The following is a 27,360-nucleotide window of genomic DNA, read 5'->3' on the forward strand; positions in this document are numbered from 1 at the left end:
TGGAAACAGACACAGACTTCGGATAAGTATGAAAAGACGCTGAAGAATAATCACCTCGTTAGAGGTAACATGCATATAGACAAATGAGAAGCAAAACCTCCTTCAAATTCTGTTTGAGAACACCCAGAAGGTAATAAATGAACAGAAACTACATTTTATGAGGTCCTTCAAAATTTATTGAACCAACCAACAGTACTTTTCCGACGTACCTAGATGAGATAGAGACAGAGAATTATGGACAAAGAAATCCATAATGATAATGTGTACCCAAAAAGTATTGCCTTAAAGAGTAATGATCAAATATGAATACAGGTGGGAAAAATGGAAAATGGAATAATACATGAAAGGTAAGATAAAAATATAACAAAATGTTTTTATCACTTGGATCTGTATACGCACCAATAAGTTTATAAGAAATGTCAGTATACATCATAGTCACTAATTAAATATATGTAGCACGCGCTTTTATTGATCTTGAAATGTAAGACCTCAACCAAAATGAATATAGCAAGAGAAGCCATAATTCATAAGAAATCAGGTTATCTTCCAAGTACGATTCTGGATGACAAAATTGTCATTTGAAATTAATATAATTGTTTCCGAGGAAAAGTTCAAGCTAAAATGCGGCGTTGAAGAATACATATAATGTGCACACCTGAGTGAGTGTTTATAACAAATAGCCCCTTTAGAAACTATAATTCGCATACATGTTGATCTTATTATCAAGAAAAGGAACAGACAAAGTTGAGACCAAAGTGAGAGAAAGAGTTCATGGCGGATGAAAACTTTTGAAAGAATTTGAATAAGAGTGTTGGAGACAAAAACCAATATTTTGGAAGGATGTCACAACCAGAGCGAAGACTAAAGATAAATGACACACAAGCTAATTCTGGCTGAATTTACAATTTTGGTGGAATGCTGAATTCAGGCGAATGGTGAAAGAGAGACTTAGACGTTCTAGCTCTTTACGAGCAACGTTGGGAGCGATAAAAAGTGACTGAGGAGGACATGGCATTCATGCCAGAAGTTAAAGGGAAAAACAGGATTGAAAGGGTGAAGTTAACTGATGAGTTAGTAAGTATATCTTCAGTCGGTTCACTTGAACAAATATACAGTCTTACAGCACTGTATAATCGCTGAAGATTCATCATACAAGGTACTTCGATCTGATCTGCCATGAGTTGTAAGTCGAAACAGAAACACGCGAGTGAAAATATGAACATAATGGCTCGTATGCTACAGAGATAAGGGCACTTCCCATTGTCCACTTATAATTCTGAACGAGACGACAATACAAATGGACTTGAAGTATGTTGACTGATTAAAGGAACTTACTTAAAAATGAAGAATTTATAGATTTTGTCTGATTGCAGATTAAATGGCACGAACCCGTGCTTACATGAATTTGCAAACCCAGCTGAAAGACAGCCTTTAAAAAAAATCTAGTGGTTATAGCCGTAAGTCAGGTTGTATAGCAATTAGAATCAGGATTAACACAACAGATAACATCGTAAGAATGGAAACTGCTTACCCCTTTGTATCTTAGCAGAATGTAACCGCTATTTACAGATTCGTTAAAAAACACACCTATTCAGCTTGCCGACTCCCGCGCATATTCCGTGTGTCATATTTCACTGATGGACATGACAACAAATAATGTTACCATCGTGTTCCTTATGATTGATGGGTGTGCTCTAGTAGCTCCCGTATAACCACACAACGGAATGGTAATTAATGGTGCTTCAGTCTACGAATTTTCTTTTTGATAATCCAATTTAAAAGCCACTTCTAGTTAGGTTCCTACAGATAGTGTTACATCGGAATGAGTAGATTTGAAGCTGAACTGACAGACAGTGTGTAATTTTTGCGCAATGTATCGTAGGATATGGATGGTAAAGGGACATTTGGGAATAAATAAAAAGATCAGTAGCACTCCTTGGATGCGATAGTTCATGTATCATCTCTTAGAACGTAAACTGGTTATATCTGAAAACACGATGTGAAAGAGAATAGAACAATAGGACATGCAATGAGTACGGAGACGAGTAAAATAATATGAATGGTGGCGGTTACTGAGAAAGGAAGACCAGCAGATAAACCCTGAAGACAATTAAAAAAGAAACCGCCCAGTGAAAGTAGGGGTTTTGGGTACGAAGCAGTCACAGAAAAGAGCCATAGCTGATGGAATGAGGAAATAAGTACCCATACAAAGAGGGTGGTGAAAAGCTGGCAAACGTCTTTGACAGTTAGTAAGAATCCAGAGGTACACACCATGCCTCCTATTTTCAAATCTCACTAAGATTCCGAGCTGGAGTAAGGCCGGTATATATTTAAACCAACCTTAGCAGGCTACCCTATACACAAAGCGGTAAACAGTATACCTAAGCTGGGACAACAATTACTTCAATGTATGAAAAGTTTAGATAAATATGAAAAGCCAGAAATGCAAAAACATACAAATCTAAATCATGGTATAAAAGGCTATCTCAGCCGAGTGTCACTGCATGTTGATAAACGTTAAGTGCTACAGCAGATACAAAATAAAAATTCTTTAACCGGATATAAACAGCCTTCTTTAGTTGATAAAAATCTAAATTTGCTGTATAAAGGAAATGCAGGTAAGCGACTGTGGTCTAGGCTGGGGCGTTGATGGGGTTCCATTTCCTCGTAGAATATGTATAAGATCACATTTTTACAAGACACCAGTTCAAGTATGATTCATTGCCCTTCTTTTGAACAAAATCTTATTTATTGTGGTAGTCCTTTAGTAATATTTTTTCCTTTCTACAATTCATCAGGCAAGAAGTCCAGTATCTAAATACGAGAGGTATAGATTCCACTTGGAATAAAATTGAAAAGTTGTGTATCAGGTGGCAATATGAATGCTCATGACCTTAATTTTGAAAAATGGTGCAAGCTAATTTCTGTACCATGTTCCTCCTTAATAAACCCAATTCTAAAACTTTACATTCTGCTCTTCTGTAATAAAGTCAATATTTGTGATGATATTATTTTTTCTATTTATGTTAAAATATATAAATTTAAATTTATCAAAGGAGTTTTTCTCCCCATCGACATTCTATTCTAAGGAAGCTTGCCAGGAATCTAATGGCCTCATTTAAGTACTTCCACATGAGTGACTGGATATTACGAACAAACATTAACAAAGAATATTTATACAGCGATTCCCGCGAACTCACCAATTCCGGACAAATACTTCAGACTGACATTGGTATGCGAAGAAGGGGATCTTACGTAACAACCATAATTTGTAAGATGAGAGAACGCAGTCACTAGGAATTTCATAAAGGAAACAAATAATAGTATGACTGAATAGCTGCCTGCGTCCTCAGTCCTAGCGACCCAGACCTATATCACAGATGCACTTCCCCTTTCAGCATGAAAACAGCGAAGTCGGATGAAGCGCCATTGGCCCTGCTAGAGGCACCATCCTTTCCTTCTTTCTTAAGCTTCCCTCCCATAAGGAAGTCTTTCCATTCTAAGATTAGCCACGTAGACTGGTCAGAGGTAAACATAGCCATTCATTTACTGGATAATATTCACAGAACATACTTGGAATAAGATTTGATATTAACTACACACATGTGCTTTACCGACGATGGAATTGATGTCTAAAAGAGAAGGAAAGTCAAGACCTAAGGAACGCAAAAGCACACTGGTTTTACGTTTTACTAATAACCTGTTCATGTCCCAGTTACACCTGAGTTTAAAACCAATTTCTTTTGTGATTCAACGGATAGTAATGATACTCTCAGAATGTTCCACACGTCTTAGGATCAGTTGGCTTTACACATAGAAAAGAATCACACCGATAATCTTTTTTGGGAAGAAATTATACTTCTCTGACAACTGACAAAATTTATATAAAGGACTGACCTTAGCCATAAAAAGGACAAACAACCAAAAAGAGCACACTGCTGGTTAAAAGGCATTGTAAGACGAACTGAGAAACAATTATCATATTTTTATTTATTGAGTTTTTGTCATTATAAATTTTGACCTAACAGTTCTAAATAATAATACCGAGAGCATTCAAATTAAAACACAATACCAAGTACTTCAGTAAGACTTTGTAAACTTACTTTCAATCATAAACATGATAAACAAAAGTATGCACGTAAAAATATACCATGACTTGTCATTTTCTTTTTTAAACTGTTAATAATTATCTTATCGCTAGCAAAACTAGAAGTGAACAGCACGATCGCTATAAATGTATAGCTTCAATCAAAGGATAACAAGGAAATATTTTTTGCATAAAGAGAAGGAAGCCCTTTTTATATTAAAAAAAAAAAAGAAAAAAAAAGGGCAAAATCTTCGACAAGTCTACTGAATCGAAAGAGAGTGGGCAATAAAGTTAGCATCCTCAAGGTAACCGGCTGAACGGCAGTAAGATTCAAGTTGTCATGCGTATAGTTATGTTCAGGTTGAGGAATAAATTTACATTTTTGGAGCATGTTCTTTGCAAAACTATTTACGAACCATAACACAAGAAAGAACAGAGGATAATATATCGGTGAGTCCCATTCGATAATCTAAATGACTTTGCTCAGATTTCAAGCGCTCTATAACATGCCGTTTGTATTAAACTTTTCTTCTGAAGTTCTCTTCGAAATGGCAAGCCAGAGTCAATTAACACGCAACACTGCTTTGTAACCTGAGTTCTAACTCTTACTGTGTTTGACCTTTTCCATAAAAGGCGTCTAAAAGCTAAAAGTGACCTTCGTTCCCCTTACACTTCCCAGTAACACTGTGAACTTGAGGCAGGGCTCCAATTATCCTATAGCCAGTCAGGTAAAGTTTTGGTATCAGTGGACTGCCTAGTGGCACAAAAAAAAAAAAAAAAAAAAAAATCAGTGGACTGCATAGTGCAAAAAATGTCTCAAAATATATCGAACTAACTTTGAAGTAAAATCATTCATAAACAGTAACCAATACAACTCTTTCTTCACTTGGTCTCCTTAAGACAATAATACATGGTCAAAAAGATTCATTCTCATTGCAAGGAAGATACATTTCATTTCCTAGAAAAAGCTCATAGAAATTACCAAGGGCAATCCAATATCGGTTCATTTCCCCAAACTTCAATGTTCAATTGAAGTTTCGAGTTTGGAGGTTTTCAAGATTTACTTCGTATTTCATGATGGTGTGGCATGACACATAATCTCACCCTACTAAGGTTTTAGTGCTCCTATTACTCGAACGCACAGCGTATTGGTTTTCATTTATATATCAATTTATATATCATTTATATATCAATATAATTTATATTATTCTACCCATTATATCTAACACAGTCTGTCCTCTTTCTAATTCCTCCGGATCATTACGAATGAAACCCCCTTCCATACGAAACAAACCTTAAAACATGGTTACACTACCAAATCACAATTACAATATAAACGGGATCACCTAACTACAAATTTAAACGCTGTATAAAAAATAAAACCCGTTTAAAGTTATTAAAACCCCATTAAAATGAGCAGGTTTCGCTTCATTTGAATCTGTCTGATCAAAAGCACTACTCCGTCATTTTTACCTAACAATATTGGAGCTTCCAAGAGAAGAAACAAATTTACTGATAGATAACGAATTTCAAGCTCACGCGTTAACCGTATTACGAAGCCGCTTGCTCACAAGGAAGACGCTGAGGAATGCTGATAACCTCTGTGCCTGAGGAAATGGTTTGTTATGACTAAGAATTTAAACTGGAGGTACATAACCGAACTAATTGATGGAGAAAATCAGTCAAGGAAAATGGGATATAATGGAAATGTCGCTCAGGAGAAGGGAAAAAAAACAGAAGGAAATCTTTCATAGCCGTTTAATACTCAATAAGTTTCGCTATGTGGTTTTATTTCCAGTCCCTCTTTGGTGCTCAGACAGTAAAACCATGAAACTGTTTTTATTGCTTGAAAACCAGCAGAGCGTCATAGACAAGCGGATAGAGAGAGAGAGAGAGAGAGAGAGAGAGAGAGAGAGAGAGAGAGAGAGAGAGAGAGAGAGAGAGAGAGAGAGAGAGCAGAAGTTTCAGGTTGGGCTAAGGTCATATGGAAGGTTAAAGAGTTTTAATAACTGTGTATGGTGGAGAGAAAAAAAAAACTCAAGATATTCTTTTACAAAACCTTTGAAATTGGAGATGAAACCGCTAACAGCTGCCTATGACCAAGGACTAAGGTTGGCGACAGAGGCTATTTTTCCTCTTCTTTTAAGAGAGCCTAATACCCGTAAAATAATACTGTTCATTTATAAATGTCATCAAATTTAACGTAATAGCTACGTTTAAATATTTCGCTTTACATTTTTTTTAATTTTACTAATGATAATTAATAATAAGCCACATCTCATCATTCCACAAATACATCTAATTGTCATGGTTTACTCTCAATAAATGCATGGTAGTTCCTCATGAAACGTCATTTCTCCTTACATACTGCGATATAACCCTATAAATCAACCATACATATCTATCAGCTTTATCGGAAGTTTTCTTTCGAGGAACAGACGTCACAAAATTACCTAGATTTTCTTACATAAACTTCCTGTTTATAAACCCTCATTATAAATTTCTGTCCATACCATATCATAACATAAAACCTCACAAAAAAAAAGTCCTTATTTTATCCTCATCTTTTTGAACGGGACTGTTCTTCATAGTCTTCCATTAAACTTTGATGTACAAACCATCTTCCGTAAGCAAATATCAATATCCTTTTTTCTATCAGCCTTCTATCGGATGCCTCATTTTCTCTAATACAGCTTGACGCGACTCCTTTCTCACTAAAAGAGACGGCTTACATTTAATTTTCCATATCTCTTTACGTATATATATGTGTGTGTGTATATATATACATACATACATGCACACACATAATATATACACACATATTTAGTTGTTTCTCCTATTAGGGAGTGGCTCCAATGCAAAGATAATTCGAGGATCACCAACACATTCACACTTAAACCGCTGAATCGTGGATGAACCACACGTGCAGAGACTTCCATGACACCAGGCGCTTCATCTATACCGTAACATGAAAGGGACAGATAAATGTCGAGGAAACAGAGTGGGAAACGGACTGGAAGAAACATTCAAGGAGAGATAGAGGGAGAAAGAGTCGGCGAGTGGAGGTTTATAGCAACCCTCTGTGTGGGAACATTCCGGTTTAAATGACATGGGGAGAAATAAAAAGAAAGAGAGAAAAACGTGAAAGCAGAAATGGAAGAAAACGAAAAAAAAAAGGGTGCGATGGGGAAGAAATCCACATATGGGCAAAGGAAGAGAACCCAGATTGGATGGAACCTCGTCAATTCGCACGATTTCCTTTGAAAATTGCTCCCATCTCGAACATGATTTCTTAACATTTTTCTCTTTTCCTTTTCTTTTTCTGTAACGGTTTGCTTCAGTCACTATTTTAATTAACTGAAATAAAGAGTAATTCAACTTACACTATAAATAAATATAAGTGCATAAATCAAGTGGCGGTAAACATGACCAATTTTAGCAATGGAATTTCATTACACAGAGAATCGACAGACCAACCATATTGGAAAACCAAATGGATCTCTGGTTCATACAACTTAGTTCTCTAATGAAAGATGAAAAACGGAAGGTTCAAGAAGATGGGAATAGACAAGTTAAAAATGATGGCGAGTAAGGAAAGCGAGTGAGTCAAAGAGCAAGAGAGATCAGGATGGTAGGGGGGGAAATCTGCTAATGTGTAATATAAGAAATGTGGCTCCAGAGGCAAAAGTTGGAAAGTATGAAAAGAATGCTGAGGCAACTTCTGATTTTGGAAGTATAGCGTGGGAGTTGGATTTGAAAAGAAGAATGTTGCAAGCTCCTGGGATTAATTGTCTGCCTATTATATTAGGAATTAAGAAAGGTATAAAGGAATGAGTAAGAAAAGTGGTATAACTGAGTGGTCGGCTCTTGGAAATGATGTTCAGATTATTGTACGTGATAAGAAGGATTACAGTGTTTCGAGATTAACCAGTGATGTTGAAGAAAGGCGAGATGATGGACTTTTAAATGCATCATTTGTTTTTAAAGGACGGAAAGAGGAAAGCAAGACAAATACTCATATATACCACTATGTTGACAAAGTTGAAGTGGTGACAGAAAAAAAGAAATCAATATCTGGGAGACGTTGAAATACATATATGATACAATAAAGTGTCTTTTCAATTTTATCTTTTGTCCTGAACTCGCTAAAACCGGAAGTTGCCGCCCACTCCGTCTTCGTACACAAAACGATGTCTTTTTATCTTGATCTGCTTGGCTCGTTTTTGCTCAAGGTCCTTAACTCTTCAGCTTTAATTCTGTCTCTGGTGTTCAAGACATCTTTTATCTAATGTCCCTCAATGCTTGCTGTTCGCTCCTAATTTCAAGACAAGCAAAACTGAATATATGTGACTCTTGAATGAAATACTAGTACGAGCACGGATCCATGTATCAATAGTATATTATGTAAAATACCATTATACATTATGTACTATTTATCGAAAAAAAGAAACTGATGGATAAAATAAAGTAAAATTATATCTTGCTTCCAACTTCTATAATGAGCTATAATAGCACTATCTATAAAATAAATGACGAATGTTTAGCGTTAACAATGTTTTAATTCAGCCAAAATTACTTAAATGTGAAGTGATAATCTGCTATCACGGCTAAGAAAGGACAGGACACATCGTTTTCAAGACCACCCCAAACACGAATCTGATCACTCTCACCTTTATAACTGTAGCCTACCTTTCATAATTGTTTTACAGCCAAAATCTTATCTAGTTGACTGTTCATATCTGTATCAGTAAAAATCCCTAGTCCACAATCAGATTCAGTAACATTATTCATCTCAAGTCATCCTTCATCTTAATCAAATTCGCAAACCTAATTTCAGACTCTGTAATAATGTACCCACTGCTTAGGAAATGTGAGAACAGATATCTAAATATTATAAATACAGTGTATACAATGACAATCAATATCGACTCCTCCGAGAAAAAAAACCCTGAGGCAAGTCTACAAGAACCATAAAAGAAAATTTGATTTATACAATCAAATTTGCTCTCACTCAGCAGGCAGCGTTTGGTATATAAGGGACAATTTTTTTTCAGAGGAAAAAAGAAACAAAATTCAACAAGCTATTATCGCCAGCAGTAAAAGAAAAATCAAAAGGCAATGCCCACATGTTTCTCGCTTCCTGTCACCCAAAAAGGCAAAGCAAAAAAACTAACCAAAAAGTGAAAGCAAAGTTCCTTGACAACTCTGCGAATTGGACCCGTCTTCTAAAAGAACAGAGAGAGAGAGAGAGAGTGGAATGAAAAACATTTCTGGAATTCTCTTGGCCTTTCTTATTGAGTTTTCAATAGGCCCCCTACCAAAAGATTTCATTCCAATTACTCCCTTCAAAACAGAAGCACCAAATGCAACACAACCATAAACAAAGCAAAGAAAAACTTAAACGTTTATTAATACTCACCTCCATAACAAAGGCATATTCTTAAACGAAGGACTTTTTTTACTACAGCCATCGCAACCACCGTAACACTGTACTCTGCATTTTCATTTCCAATATATAAAATAAACCGCATGAATATCATATAAACCTCTAAATGCTACTCATTTAAAACATAAGCATACATAATTGCTTACCCATGCATAAATTTCTATTCATAACATAAGGGAACTCATTTCTTTTATACCTCAATAATCTAATTTCGTCCCCACACACAAAATATTTCGAGAGACTAATAAGCAATTACTGTTCTGCATATTCACACAGATACTTATGGAGTTTTGACATTCCTTGGCATTGCCTATTTCAGATAAACACACATACACACACATATATATACACATACTGTATATATGTATGTATGTATGTATATATATATATATATATATATATATATATATATATATATATATATATATGAACGACCGTAATCATCTGTAAATAATAACATTACACGTTATAAGAAGTAACATAATTCAGTATGTCAAGATATTTGATATGCTGATACATTTTAAAGTGGAAATGTAAAATAAAAAAGGACACCAGTCAATCAATGGAGCAATTAGAAACTATAACTTAATCTTGGGAACAATAAATACTAACAGGAAAGCAAAAGAGAAGAAGAATTTCCTTTAATTTGGGGAACTTGTTTCGTCTGCCGACAGACAGCGTTCCTTGAAGCAGCAAGTAAAGGCAATGCAATAAGTCAAACACCACCAACAGCTGCTGACACGTGGAAAATAGTGAAAGAAGTATTCGAAGTTGTTGTACAATAAACATTTACACACACATATATGAGCTCTCGAATCATGGCAGGACGTGACAAGCAATGATTCTCGTTGTTTAAAAAGAAGAAAGATGTTCTGATGTGGAATGACTCATTTACAATAAAACAACTACGTCTGATTAACAGATACAGAAAAGTAATTTAAGCAGTGAAAGCAATACAGTTTCCGTTAAATACTGAGTGAATGCGACGGGTTAAATTGAAACCTTATTTCAGTGGGAGAGATCAATATGGTTCCTTATTATTCTATTACATCTCCCAGCAATGTGTTGAGAGTGCCAACAGATAGATATACAAGCCTTAGTCTTTTCCTATAAAATGGCCATTCATGACGAATTTCCTAAAAATCCGATTATTTGCTTCAAAATAATCAATGAGGCACTTCCTAAACAGCATTATTTTCCTTGACCAGAGTCTCTTAGATAGTGCACCCACGAATTTTCTTATCTGAAGGATCTTGATTTAACTTGTACTATTCCGTGATTGGGAACCAATCCCTTTCCGTTATACTACTATCTTCCGTGAAACTTAAATGTTTTAACACTGCTTTGCAATGTAAATAGTGTAACCTTTCAACTAACGCTGAAAAAGTAAAAGTTTTTCAAAAAAAATGATCGGATGTGTTAAAATTTCGGTTATTAACGAATCCGTCATTAACTACATCTGTCCATTACCACAGTACATACAATACACATAAAAATAAATTATCCTAATGCAAAGAATACCATCTAAATTACCCAAAAATTACCCTGAATTCCTTATCATATAGAGGAACAGAATCACAGCAAATCACGACTCTACTCACCATCTTTCTTGTAGTAGAGAATCTCCACGTTCTTCTCTTGGGCGGTGGCCATGGCATCCCTGAGTTCCTGAGCTGCTAATTTGGATGTCATGGGTCCATGCAGGAAGTCACACGTGCAAGGGCACTGCATGACATCCGCACGAGAGAACCCAGACATCCGGCAAAAGCCCTCATTCACAAAGATCACCCCGCAGTCATGTTGGGCGTTGGCTACCACAAAGGCACGATCTGTGGAGAAGAGCAAAAAAGAAGTTCAATTTCATGTGAAGACTGATTTCTGAAGATAAAGTAAAAGAGTCACATAAGCACACAAACATATAGAGAGGTTCTTGGCTCCAGAAGTTGTTGAGCTTCGGGTTTCATCACGTCGCCTGGGGTGATTTGGCTGGCAAATAACTCATTTCCACACACAATACGCACAACAGATTATATATATATATATATATAGATATATATAAGATATATATATATAGATATATATATATATATATATATATTCAAATTGAAGGTCTCCATTGGAGTTAGCAACTTGAAAGACTTAAAATACAAAGATGATGGTTAAAAAATATTATTTTTTGCAAAGTTTGCTTAACAGAATAAAGCACATATCTAGAAATATGGGACCCAAGGTAAGCCTTAAAAAAAAAAAGTAATAAGGGCAAACTAAACACAGCGGAATGGACGATTGAAGTTGCATCTTTAACTATCTAGGAGACAACGGCTTCCATAAGTGGTTTTCTTATGGTGAAATTTAGCGAGACTTGCAAGAAAGATTTACTTCAAGCTGCTGTAAACATTTCAAAAAGCACAACATTCATGGTACGACAATGAGACGACATCTCAAAGGTTCTGACGACCTCTGCACTAGAAACAAAACTCTACGCACACATTATCTAAACTAGGCAATAAACCGACGAATACTTGGAATCGCGCAAACATTTTTGGCTTTACTTAACAAACTTCTTAAAAGCAAGCATAACTTCTGCTCACCCCTGAAAGAGAAACTTCTTTGGCTACTCCGAATTGGAAGCGAAATTTGATAGTCGAACAAAAAGTTTATGGTTTATTTTCAAAACTTTGTAAGGCCGGCATTAATCAAACGACTGACGAGGATACAGTTACTAACATCACTGGACTCAAGCAATGAATACAGATAGTAATGTTCAGAAATTTAATTCATGGTAATGGAAATGGGAAATGTCTACATTAGTCATCCGTATAAATAATCATATACAGCGTAGTGGAATGATGATCCTGAATGCGGAAGATCAACTTTATCATCGGATTTTGTTATATATTATTCGTGTGATATGCAAAACCCATCCAATGACAGGAGTTCTGACAGAGATGAAGCGGTGCAGATCCCTTACCGATTATCCGATAAATTCCTCTTTCTGAATGCATTTATTTATAATAATAAAATCCAAATGGATCTTCTTCTCTGTCCTCCCCCGGGTGACCGTGGGGGAGACATGACATAGCGGCCCCCTCCCAACCCCGTGCAAACCGGTTTGTCCGCCCTGGGTGAGGGGGTAGGTTGGGGAATGGTAGGGTAGGGGAGATATCCATCGTCCTCCAACAAACCCGTTTGTCCGTCCCTGATGGGAACTGGTTAGGTACGGGATCAGGAGGGTAGGTGAAACAGCAGCGCCCGTTCCAGAGCACGTAGCACTCGCCAACAAGCTCGTTTACTAAAAGAAATTTTTGCTGATGCCATATTTCTTACAAAAGCAAAACAGCGATTTTCACGCAAAAAAATGAAACAAAGCTACATATGGCAGTCATTTCTAGTGTGCACGCCAAGGACAAAATCTCAGCCACTTACCTTGTCATCGGAATTTCTACTGTAAAGTATAAAGGCAATATTAAATAGTCTTTACAGCACACAAGTATAACCAAAATCTACGGTATTTCAAGCCATGCCTTCACATTTTGGCAGAAAGCTAAAAGTGATGATCTCCAATTACAGAACAAACAGATGATCTTCCATCATGTATACTAGACAAAGCTTTATACTTATTCCACTGAAATCCTTCATTTAAAGTTGCGCCGACAATTTAAGTTTGGCAGACAGACTGTCACGCTGATAATAATCTTCATTCATCCATATCAATGATGATAGTCTATCTTCATGACAACAATGTAACTGAGACTTAAATTATGAAAAACTGACTTAGGGAGAACCAGATGAACAGACAATACCTTTGTTTCAGGTTTGACTGAAATCACTTCAGTAGTGTGGGAGTAGTTGAAATGACTGTTAACCGAGACAGACTATGACACAAACAGCCAGACAGCCGATCTTCCCTCAAGCACATCTACGCACAATGGTTTAATTTAGCACCAAGTTTGAGAGAAATCTCTACAACGATGCAGGAGTTACCATGACAATGTGATCATCACACCCAACAGAGACAGGTGTGCGATCTCCTTTCATGCACAAAACCGTAATTGAAGTCTCGTCAATTGTATAGAAGTTGATAATAACAAGCTGACGGACAGCTAAGTGGATGATCTCCCTTCATGTACATTTTGCATATTGGTCTATCATTGTATCATGTTTGCGAAGAAAAAATTCCCTTCAGCCACATAGGTATTGTGATGATAAAATAAATATTGACAGACACAGCGGACAATTACACAGGCAGACATACGTTCAATTTCCATTTTAGCATCACTGACTATCTGTACAAAGTTTGAGTGAAATTCCTTCAACAGTGAAGGGGTTGCCATGACAAGGTAAGCGTAACAGACAGACAGAGACGGACAGTTCCCCATTTACCCATGATGATCTACTTTTGATTGAAATCCCTTCACTGGTGCAGGAAGTGTTGGATGAAGAGGTAAATTTAACAAATAAACTGACAGACAGACAAACGGGCGATCTCCCTTCGTGCTCATCTAATTTTTACTGGTTACCTTTGCAATAAGCTTAACTGGAATCCGTTCGGCCATGAAGGAGGTAAGCGTGTCACAATTTGAGTCACAATTTGACAAAAGCTATAGTTGGTAGAATATTGACTGATCAATTTACGACTGCTAAAAGTTGCGTTACAACATCTATGTTATTGACGTCGTATTTAAATTAAATAGGAAACTAAAATCATAAATAAATTTTAAAACGGTTTCATATAGTGAATATAAAAAGTATCTAATTTAGTTATATCTGTTAATTCATATATGCTATACATTGTACATATTCAGTGTATATATGTTTAAAATTTGTTGAGGAGGTCCACCTCCCTCGCAAAGATATATAACTGCTCTATGACAATCTTCACCGAGGACTGTAGCTATGGTAAAATGTCCTTCTCTGTCACGTCGCCAATACAGGATCCTACTGTCTCAAATTCCCAAGACTGGGACATTCGACCACAAAATGTCTCACAGCCAAATTAAGCCCATACGGCCCACTTGAGTCCACATGATTCTAAACAAGGCAATTCTGCAATGGAAACAGGAATAGTTAGGAAAACTGAAACTGAAAATTAAAAAATCTGTTTACATCACTTTCGTAATACTTCCATCGCATATATATCAACTACATCACCTATATACAAAATATCTGACCAAGCATACACACACGGACCAACATTTGGTGTCCCAAGTCATTTAATAGTGAAGTTGTTTTCAGCTTCGATCATAAAGAAGCCAGCATTTACGGCCATAAACAGAAGAAATTGAAGCACGTGACACCAAAGGAAGCCCATTTCATTAAAATGCTCCGCGTGGAATACGCCAGTGACACAGGTATTGACGCCAACGACGCCCTCAAACTGCCTAATAAGGCACGTTGGGGTTTAAAGGTTGGGGGATTGGATGGGATATGGGTAGAGAGGGATTCCGGGTGTGGGGAGGAGGAATAATAAACTTACTTCATGGACTCACAGCAACGTCAGCAGAATCCGAAATGATCCTGAGACCTCATACCACAATCCCCACCCTCGCCCTCTTCTCATAATAGCGCGAAGCCAATACGTCCCCAGGGCGTAAATGCTGGAGTAGCTTTTATTTATTTATTTTTTTTCCTTGCTGATGTCTTCCTTCTCAAGGGTTAATTTATCTTTACCTATTCAGTAAGGATTCTGAAAATTCCCAAAAGTAATTTTGGACCAACGATATTTTCTATCTTTTAACAAAATCAAGGTTTTCCACATACGCTAATCGAAAAAGTTACTCTCAGCATATAAATACTGGTAGTTTGCATGATCCAACAACTAAATAACACTTCCTATTACTAAGAATATACACTGGTAGTATGCAAGAACTAACATTTAAATAACACTTCCCGTTATGAAAGATACTTTAGGATCTATGTTTATGCAATAATTTTAGGAGAGAATAGAACTAGTTTACATATAGTGACTGCAGCAAGAGCTGAAAAACCACAACTATTAAAATCAAGACTACTGACGCCGGGCAAAACTGAAGACTATTACCGCGCCGGGAAAAAGTGAAGACTACTACCGCGCCGGGCGAAACTAAACATTCTAGGCTCATGACCCCCCTGGATTGCCTCTGCGGACCCCAGGTTGAGAACCACTAGGCGTTTAAAATTAGAAGGGAAAAGGGCCTTCGTTTGTTTATTTCTTTATTAAAAGTAAAGAGATAAGACAATCATTCTGCCAGGGATAAAGCATGTTCTCACCTTCAAAAGAAACTGCGATATAGATTTATCATAGAGATACAACTAATGACAAAATATTCCTCGTATCATTAGTCTTGATATATTACGGAGAAATAAGCTTTCCGATAAATAGGAAATAGTATCATAAATCTCCCTCTCTCCTCTAACACATTATGACGCAACGTGACAGAATGAATCCTCGATATTTCCAATAAAGCAATAAGAGGTGACTTGGCACCTGGACACTAAAGAAAATCTCGGGTGAAAAGCTTTTTTTTCTTTTCTTCCTGCCGACTATGAGTATATACTGAAAGCAAATACAAAAATGATAAAATGGAGCTCTTAAAATACTTTCATGTTTCAAGTTTCATTTGTACGCTACATCGGATTTTAACAGAAAATAATAAAATTAATAATTAGTGTGCAATACCCATCTTAGTCGTCAGCGGATTACCTCTGGTTCTTATCACTGCTCTACAATCTTCCTTGTAGTGTTCCCACAAAAAGCTAACCATAGTAACATCTTTCCTTTAATATCTTTCTCTGCTTATCTGATTACCTATTTAAACTCCTATGTAAATAATTTCACTGCTCCTTTTCATGTTGCAGACCATGTTTCTGAAGGAAATTGTAGGATAAAGTATTAATCGACACGCGCCTAATGTGACTTGGTGTTTTATTTCTTAGTAATATTGCCGATTTGTTAACTAACAAATCACATGGCATTATAATGATTACATGATTGTAGTCTGGTGCTCCTCTGGACAACGTTCATGGTCCACTCTACATGAAAGAGATGTAGTTCGGCCATGAAAGCTGACCTGTGGTCGCTGAATCTGTTATAAGATTTAGCTAAAAGTGACACTTGGTGTAAATTATGTAGGATGAAGTTGAATCTTAACATAACTCAAAGAACAACTTTTGGAGGTCTAAAACACTGGATACAATTAGCAACGAACTTCCCTGTCCCATCCCAACAAGATCTGTTCACTGAAAATGTTTCTTCAAATATACTTAAGTATAAGCAACTTGTTTAAAATTCTAATTCTGTCTCTCTCTCTCTCTCTCTCTCTCTCTCTCTCTCTCTCTCTCTCTCTCTCTTCTCTCTCTCCTTCACTCATCATCTCTCTCTCTCTCTCTCTCTCTCTCTCTCCTCTCTCAAATACACACATATATACACAGAAACAGGTGTACCTGCATCTCCAGAGGACTTTTTTTTTTATTCTGTCATATATGGAATATACTTCATATTGCGTCTCCGTATGGTCTTCTGCTGCTGATTCACTCTGATCTAACACACAACCAAAGAACCACGCTGGAAATGTAAGATGAAAATCTTACATTGAACTCAATGGATTATTGGGATTAAGACGTTTCATTCACTGAGGTCCAGACAAGACTATACCTTAATAGTAACAATGTGATATAGCGACTGCATATCTAAGAGCAGTTTACTTAGCATTCTGATTTTGCTCATTCCACCACATTCCGAAGCAACCTGACTTAGGCATTAATAAATATCTCATAAATTCATAATACTGAGCCCAATAAATCCGACAAATTAAAATTTTCTGTCAAAAAAAAAAAAAAAAATAAAAAAATAAAAAATTAAAAAACTGCGGGAACAAGCTTCCAAATGAGAGCCATTCAGATTTCGAATTCCAGCACAACTCAAGGACGAAAGATTATCGTCTACCATTTAGAAACCAGAAACTACGATTTTTTGCTGCTAACACATTCACGTGAAACTGTTTTTCTCTCCAGTGGCCACTTAACTCGAAAAAAAAGGCTTCTGCTGTTTGGAGACTGTTTGATGGTGGTATTTCCATGCAAATTGTCAAGAAAACTGCTTTTTAATATGAGCTTTATGAACTATAATTACTAATACACATGTCATGGAAATAATTGCCGTATGAAGGGTATGAAAAATAAATGGCAACATAATTATAGAAGAGTATTTATAGCATGCCAGATCAAAAGCGCATGCAAACGATGTAGAACGGAAAAAAGTGAAGCAATAGCCTTGGAGCTCAATACTTGCTTCATAATTTATTATTCGGTTTCTGGACGTGAGTAGGGCAACCTGACCTATGCGCAGAAGGGACGCACGGGGGGAGTAGTGCTTATCCAAGACGTAATCTTGCCATGAGTTTGTAATATAGACCTTTTTATGTGTCCGCGTAACCACATAAAGATGTGAAGACAAATCACCTGTAATCTCATACTGAAAATCAAAACTGGCTAAAATACTCAAACACATAAGCAACAATGCGTATTAAAATGCAAATAACCTTCAAAATCTGTTTAATTTTTTATTTATAAAAATTCCTTTAGAGATTCACCAGCAAGAAAATATATATATATCTTTTTTTCATTTTAGCGCTTCGCATCATATCACACATCATCAACTGGATGCCACGCTCTTTAGAATAAAAGGAAATAGGCCTATTACACGGGTCAAAATCTAATTCAGTCTCTCTCCACGCGAGTAATTCTTTTCTCCATCCTGGAGTGAGCGAGACTTTGCTTACCGAACGAATTTTTCGTCCCATTTTCTTAATGCCTCACCATTTCGATATTTCGATAATAAATGCCGGTACAAAAAAGCTTGCTCTTTAATAAATAAAAAACGTAATTTAAAACATGCATATCGAATTCATAAACTGTACAGATACAAAAAAAGAAGAAGGAAATTTTCAATAATAAAATTTAATCAAATTTCTATTTCAGTTTTCCACTGCATGTGCCTACAATCGAGTTTCAGTTTAGTACTGAAGGCACGTGCTGTTTGGTAGACTCTCAATCTATGCGTCACTGACTTCTGCGAAACATATTCCGTTTGGTGTTTGCTCTGCGAAACACATACTGAATATCAAGACCTATCTGCATATCTATCTTCTGCAAATGAATACGTCTATTTTTCGCTTCTGAATGTACACGAGTATCAATATATACTCTATGGCTCACAAATAGGATAAGCACATATCCATAATTGTTCAAGCACACTAAACGCTCGCTCACATCAAACCGTGACCTCAGTTCCTTTCATTACATAATAATAAAAGTAAATTTAAATACGATACTCTTCACCTACGTTCCCCTGTTTCTCCCTAGTTATGGAAGAAACGGCTAAGGAAAACCAGCAAATGAAATTAGGATTTCAAACCGTTAATTATTTTCAGACGCGTAGTCAACTTCTCATTAACGGTGCCATAAATTCCCTTGGAATGGATCAGTCCAGACAATGAAGTTTAGGACCTAGGTTAAAAGACCTCTATCAAACCATATACCAGGAATGCTCTGTGAATCAACAACAATTAGGCTATGAAGGCTAACGATTCAGGAATGAGACTCGCTTACACGAAAATTTAGAAATGCCTAAAAACTCTGAGGAAGGTTGTTAAAAACATAGCATGAATGATACGGTAAGACCGAGCAAAGGTAACATCAACTGACGGATGTTAATTGATATTTCGACGCAGCAGCTTGAGGGTAAGCTCAGGGTCAGGATGCTGCCACATTACAGCTTAAGTGGTGTGCTTTTAGAACTTTGGTGTGGGAGTTCACTTACGAAGAAACACTGCACCCACTGTAATATTTTCATTTATAGGCAACAAAAAATAAAAGCTAATTGCCTGGCAGGCATTTTATTTTAACGAGAAAATACAGGCAGCCCGTTTGTTTTCACTTTCATTACACAAACCTGTTCCAGGGAAAAATAAATTTATTCTATACAGGTTTGTTTAACTTTTCACACATACATCGTAACAATGAAAAGATTAATTTATATTATATTAAAATTATATATATATATATATATATATATATAGATATATATATATATATATATATATATTATATATATATATATATATACTATATATATATATCATATATAAATATATATATATACATATATATATATATATATATATATATATATATATATATATATATATTTGGTCCAGACACTAAACCGTGAATCCTTCTTCCTTTTCCCTCTCTTGCTTCGAGGTCGTCAGCTGTTTACATCATCCCTGTCCATTGAGAATAAGCTAGGCTGCAGGCGTTTACAGTTCTTGCATTCACAATTCTGTCTTGTCGAAACTGAAACATTTGCAGAATAGGCGTTTTTATAAAAGATAATGAGTCTCCGTTCACAAGGGGCTACGTTGTGCGGTTACACAACTCATGTTTGATTAACTTTAGATAAAAACTATCATCTTTGATTGGCTGCTGTAAAAATTATTTCAGACGAGATGAAAGAACAATGCATGTTTTCTCATTAGTGAGCACGGTTAATTTTTCGCCCAATATTTCTTTTCCTTTAATTAAAAGAGAATTTTTACTTATTTTTCAAGTAGTACACAATATCCTTTCCATTTTATTTTTCTTGCTGACCTTGTTCCTGCGTATTATCCCATCAGAACGTCTTGTATGAGGGGTTCATTTACCAATCATATGTCCATGATTTACGTAAAGGTTTACTGTTTCTCTTTGTGTACAGTACTTCTAATGATGTAACTATCAACATAATTGCATGTAAATATATATTCATGCCATTTAGTTACTATTTATTTATTGAAGCCTTCAATATTCATTATATCTTCCTAATTTAACACATTCATCTATTTCAATATCAAGGCGAACTGCATATTGAAAAGATTCTCCTGAAACGAGAGAATAAAAGCATGAATTCATACAAATCAATTTTACGGAACGCCAGAAAGAAAAAAGAAGTCAGAGTAGGCACACATCGAGGAATTTCTTAGATGGAGTTCCTATTGACCCAAACTGCTCCAAGGCAGCTGACTGGAGAGGATTCTGATTGATCAAAAGACAGGCCATAATGGGAAAAGTTGAGATCGAGCTGTGTTTCTTGGCACACGAGAGCCACTTACCGAAAGCACTGTTTTTCGCATTTACATCACAAGACGAAAACGCAAAGGTTGGAGGATTGCTGGAAGTATAGATTTCTGTGGCTCAACTGCACGTTCTCTTTAAATACGGTGATAACTAATGTTCTATTTCGCGTGATACATCCTTTATACGCTTCACTTCACTGTCCAGTTGTTTGGAGTGAAACCTTTCCGGTGAATTACATGTGCGAGACTTACCATATATAATAATTATATATATATATAGTTATAATATAATATATATATATATATATAGATATAAATATATATTATATAATCTATATATATATATATATATGGGTCTAGAACATCGACTGGAAGTCACTCATGGGCACTGTCGGGTGTTCGAGTTACTTAGGCACCAAAACCCTGATCACTTATAATCCCCCTTCGATGTCACTTAATGTTTGTATAAAAAATGTCACGATGATGTGACAATATATATATATATATATATATATATATATATATATATATATATATATATATTATATATATACACACACATATATATTCGTAGTATGTTCATTCGCATTTCCACATATCAAACGTGGGGACCCACGTTTAGGACGGGCAACTAGAAACTAAATTACGGTCCGTCAAAAACCCGATGTAGTGCGGTCGCTGACAAATAGGTCACAGGATTAGCAACCTCACCTTACAGATTTGTTGAGTACCTGGTATTTGTGTATGTATATCTAAGTATGTATGTATATAAATGTTCAGTCGTAAAATATAAAAATATAAACATTCTTATCGTTCCGTATGGAGCTCATAGGCAAACGTACTAAAGTAACTGAATGAGCAATAGAACATGAGTAGTCAAGTAGCATTTCTAGCTTATAACTTTAAGGATTCTCGGGCCTTGCTAAATGAGCAGTGATTCAAGAATCTGTGTTCTACGTTAATTCGTGTTGTACCATGTTATGCACAAAATTCAAAATAATGACAAGTAAATCATTTCTTTTTATTTCCATCTTACACACGGGGCACTTTATTCGATGCATTGCCGTCTTCACCAGCCAAGATTGCTTTTAAAGTTTCCTTTGTATTGCCCATATGTTTATTTTTATATCAAAGGCATCCCGCTCAAAGCTCGACATCTTACCCCATCCATACATTTGTTATGTTAATCTAAAGAAGTAAATTTCCAGACTACATAAAAAAAACTCAAAATAACACTTTTTATGGCTAGAAATGTCTACTTCTTTTTCTGTAACATATTCCATGGAAAAAAAAACTCTCCAGTGTACTTCAAAGACAGACCGAGAATCTGGGGAACTTCACAAAAAAAAACGAGAATATGTAGATCATCAAGGCTGAAAGGTAATATAAATTCGAATAAGTAGAGGGTATGTATACAAACAAAAACATCCTGCTATAATACAATAACCCATTACATGAGAGAGAGAGAGAGAGAGAGAGAGAGAGAGAGAGAGAGAGAGAGAGAGAGAGAGAGAGAGAGAGAGATTTTTAAATTGCGTTAAAAAAATCTGCTGTGTCCATCACTGAATTAATTTTCCCTTTCAGTGACTAAGAAAGCGAACCTTACCAAAGTCGTTGCCCACCAGGATATAATGTAAAACTTGATATTTGAACAGACGGGAAATAACATCCAAATGTTGCAGTTACGCAGAGAAGACATATGAGCAATCAAGGAAGAGGAGAAGCGAAGACGCTTCCACCTAAAACCGGGAAATAAAACTCGAAAATGGAAAGGTTTCTCGTCCCATCGTAGATTCCATCAGTCTATTAGAGGAGGCTCCTATAATCAAATAACCGGCTCTCCATCTTATGTACAGGCGTGCACCTTAAAATGAGTGAAGAAAACCAGAGGGAAATGTGTTACACCAAAGAAATTTAGGATCTACCGAGATTTCACTCCTCCTCCCATTCCTGGAGAACAGTCTGGGATTGAATGAGAGAATGCTTCATTCTCTCAATTTTTTCGTGGTCTTGAGGTTGTTTTCTCCGATGTATTCAGTACTAAAGGAGCTGAAATACATACGATCCTTTATTCTTAATACTATTGTACTCTGCAAATTGCTCTAACTGTACTTATCTTAATTTCCATGCGTTTAGTAATTCAAGGTTCAAAAACCAACGCCGCCATTACTCCCATAACCTTATTTATGAACTGACACGCACGGTGAGTCAAATAGACAAATTTGATTCTCAAAATGAAGCAAGTCAAATGATTCAAAAGCACAAAGATGGCCAAAGTTCTCCAATGTACAAGTCTATGGTAAGATCAAGTAACCAAAACCATCTTACTATCGAGTTCGAGACTTCCACACAGTATTGTGCAAATACAACGGAACCAATTTATATGGAATATATAAATGGGGAAAATATCTAAAGATTAAGCACAGATGTTAAAAGCAAGCGTTAGATGAAAAATAAATCAGATTCAGCTTTATCAAGAAAAATAGTTTGTAAAAAATAAAAATATAAGAAATCGTCAGATTTGAGATCAATTTCATACTTCTTCGGGCAAAGCTCTACATACTTCTGAGCCATGTTTGAACCATCTACGAAATTGCTGCGATCTATTTCTACGCCAAAATACACAAGCGTTTGACTGTTGATTCAAAATTCTCGAAAAAATTAACTCACTGATGAAAAATAATGGCGTCAGAGAAGACCAGATCTATGATACCTTTGTTAGAGACACTTAAAATACCAATATATTAGTAGTCAGGCTAAACTGGTTATTGGGTAATAAGTAAAGATTAACCAGACCACTGAGCTGATTTTCAGCTCTCCTAGGGCTGGACCGAAGGATTAGATAAAATGCCAAGAACTGGGACCAAATAGGTCATTCAGGATAAATTGAAAAAACTGCACTAAAGCAATTGCTCAGGTAACCAGAACTATTTATCAGTCATGCAAATGAAAAGGCAGTTCTTATTTCTGAATTCTAAAATCTTTGCAACAAGGCTCTGTACTCTAGATATATATATTTGTGTTACCTAATGGGATCTATCTTACTGAAAATGATGTACATAGTGAAATGGAAATGGCCTACTCTGTTTCTCGTTTCTCATCTGAATTTCAAACGATTTCAGTACCGAAGCCCATTAATATTTGATGAAAATAATTCATTGTCTTTATTGAGCAAGCAGTAAACTGAATATATTCTCAGAAACAGTTAAAACCATTCTTTCCAAGCTACGTTTAAGTGTAAGCAAACAAAATCCATGGAAAAAGCAATCAGTTCGGTAACTCTCTCTCTCTCTCTCTCTCTCTCTCTCTCTCTCTCTCTCTCTCTCAAAATTTCATAGTTGGCTTTGAGATACTGAATACGATGAAGTTGGTATCGGGTTAAAAGAGCTGGCGAACAAGCTGACTTAATTCAAATAGCCACTGAAAGACCTAAGAATAAAACATTCTTACAAAAAGTCATAACCTACCTAGTCTGTACTTTAAAACACTGAATTATTCTTATTTACAATGATGATATGCTTGAACTACATTGTAAACCTACCAAGACATCACTTGGCCTATTTACTATCTACTAAACACACGTAATTATTCAAATTCCTTTATTCATATGACAGTCCTCTATCTGTTACTACAATTATAGGATACTGTGCTACTTTTTCTACGTCAGTTGTGCTGATCTGATGCGCCTTGTATTCAGTATCTGTTTAATTTTCGCAGCATTGGGCTGTAAGTTTAAACATGATAAATTCACTTGTATTGTTCAGCTACACTCCTATTAAAAAGCATACTACTGTTGTAAATTCTATATTATGCGATAGAAGGTAAAGCAACACCATACATTTTATATCAAATCTACAAAACATCAATATTACGATAACTATTTTAAACAACGAAATGTTTAAAAAAATAGAAAAATCATTTCATTGCCTGGAAATTGCCCTTACCATGAAGATCTCTCGTATAATGTCCTCCTGTGCTCGGAAATGCATGATGTAGTTTTGCGAATTACCATTAAATTATGGCAACTGCTGCCCTACCCAAAATTGTCTCTCATCTTTATAAGTCCTCGTATTTTTACATCTTGTCTCCGAGTCTCATATTGGTGTCCCTTTATGGCCGAGCGTTAATCAGCAGAAATAAGCTTCTGTCATAGCGGCCGACATTACGAGAGAAATAAACATTACACTCAAGTATCTTGACCTCATGTCGGGGATGCGAGTCTAGGTTGATTATTATTACTATATATTTTTTTCATATTTTACATCTTTCACAAGCTTTTTCTTAAAATTAAGTATTCCTAACATGAAATGGGGTAGACGTGGAATTTCGTCTTAGGGCCAATGAAACGTCCTACTTTTTTTTTTTATTATACATAAAAACTGCGACAAACAAACAAAGACGGGAGCTGGAGAAACGACACACTCGACTATAAAGCTCCAGCCCTTCCCTTCCTCCCACTTTCCCTGACCTTTTCCACCATACCACCTTTGTGCTGCCCATAAAGATACCTTTCCCTGATTGGTTCCTTCAGATCAGACTGATCATTGGCTAGCTCAGGGCTTTGGTGTTGGACACGGACCAGGCAGTAACAAATCCTTCCGAGATGCTCTCTCTCTCTCTCTCTCTCTCTCTCTCTCTCTCTCTCTCTCTCTCTCTCTCTCTCTCTCTCTCTCATGAAATAAGTTAAGATGGAAGCGCGCAAATAAGTAGGAAATGGAGAGAATCTCAGGGCGAATATTATGGCCGAATGAGAAAATTAGTAAGGGTATGAGAGGAGAACTGAGGAAAATACGGGATCGACGAGATTTATTCAATTTTTTTTTCCCACGAGAGAGCGGAAGAGAGAGAATTTTATTCGCTCATAAACTTCTTTCGTCGCTTGAAAATATACGTTTTTTTATTGCATGCAATGTATCGTATATCGAAATTAGCCCAAGGCTTTTTCAAAAATATGGTTAATTTAAAAAAATTTTGCACACTAATGCGAAAGTTTTACACGGCAAGAATCCTTCATTTACCGAACATTTTACATTTCATTTTTGCTCACTAGAATTAAATATAAATTTCTAGGAAAATTATTTTCCATAATTTTCCAGAAAATTTCGGAAAATTACTTGATCGTTGCCAAAGCTTAGGTGTCGATTTATTAATACTGTTTTCATCAATAATTTGCCCGCATTCCACTGGGAGAGGTGAAAACGCAATGAACTTTTCTGGAAAGTTTCTACCGAATAAAAATTGTTTATCCTTAGTGACAGCAACATAAATGAAACATTAGAATTTCACTTTCCCTATCATCGTCCTTGTGGGCTGTTCCTTTCGAAGCTTCATCTTTTAAAATGTTGGAAGTTATTCAAGGTCGAAGTTCGCAGAAAAATTATAATTTGCACATCACAAGCAGTAATGATATAACTAAAACAAACGAATGCAGTTAAAACAAATAAAATACGGATAATATATAAATGCAGGAAAAAATATATGGCCTAAGAAAATGAAATTATAACAAAATTAATAATTTCAAGTGCAATTCACAGTTGATCCTCTGCATTTAAAACATATACAACCGAAACTAATTTCATCGTTCCACATAAAATACAAGAACATAAATCCATTTAACATGAATCGCACCACTGTGCATTAAATAATTGACAAAAGTTTAGTGTATAATGGATGTCACTCATCATACAACTCAAGTTGTTATTTGACCTCATTACATCAAATTCTTGTCAGTGTCTTCCCACATCATGAAAATATTTTCGAGTACACTAAGAGCAAATATGACGTACAAGCACAGGTAATACAGCCACTTTCAACAAATAATTCTACTTCCCTACTGAGGAACTTATTTTCATTACTTGTAACCACTCGCGACACTTCCCCCTTATCACTTTATAGCCAACAAGGCAGATATATTTGTCATGCAATTTTGTTCTACAAAACTATTAATGATACCTTAAAAGTAGATTACTCAAAGGGAAGCTTAACCGCCCCCCCCCCCCCCACAAGACATGGAAAATAGCAGGACTCAAGATATAAGTCAATGTACTCTTTGTTGCATCTTGAGTGGTTTCTTTTCAGGTTTCTGATCTTATTATGATAATAATTAAAGGGCATCTCTATTCTAGCGTTTTCTTCCGTCGGTTTTACATCGATCTTCATAACGTTTTCTGTTACATGCTCTTCTTTCTTCTAATTCGGATGCAAAAGTGAATTGTAGACGAATTGCATTTTACCAGGAAGTGTCATGATTTAGGTTGGTCCTGTCCTTTATCAATAGGATTGCTTTTATTAAGCTGATGGCTAACAGTAAATTTATGGAAGCCATTGATGACTAAAGTCAAGAAACCTTTTTAAATTTTTCATGGGTATGTTGCCAACTGAGCGATGGAGTAGAGCCCTTGATGCATAAGCAATGACTACACTAATATTTATGACCCAAGTGTTCTGCACTAGTAGTTTAACGATACCGTTTCACCAAACACGTTCAATTCCCCTCCTCTACATTCCATCGGCTTCTGAACTATACAATTTTTGCTTAAATATGTACACGTATTTTTGCTAAATCACCCAACATATTTAGATAACACTCATGCCAATCTTCAATCTTTTGTCTTGCCTGCACGTTATTCTCCTGCGTGGGTGCCGACAGCATCAATGCACATTTATCTTCTGGCTAAATTCCGTCAAAGAGAATGTTCCGTTTGGCGTGTTCCGGTCATTTTTCATAAGTGTTA

The 27,360-nt window shown here is 36.0% G+C and overlaps 1 protein-coding gene across 1 annotated transcript in view; it reads right to left on the bottom strand.

The window, feature by feature from the left end:
* LOC135206936 (potassium voltage-gated channel subfamily H member 2-like) overlaps window positions 1–27,360 on the bottom strand; it is a 1,544,997-nt gene that overhangs the window by 1,346,837 nt on the left and 170,800 nt on the right. The window contains exon 3 of the mRNA XM_064238441.1: window positions 11,135–11,362. Within this exon, the coding sequence (XP_064094511.1) occupies window positions 11,135–11,362 (228 nt within the window). The remainder of the gene's footprint in view (window positions 1–11,134; window positions 11,363–27,360) is intronic.

This window comes from Macrobrachium nipponense, chromosome 31 (assembly GCF_015104395.2).
Source record: "Macrobrachium nipponense isolate FS-2020 chromosome 31, ASM1510439v2, whole genome shotgun sequence".
Lineage (NCBI taxonomy): Eukaryota > Metazoa > Arthropoda > Malacostraca > Decapoda > Palaemonidae > Macrobrachium > Macrobrachium nipponense.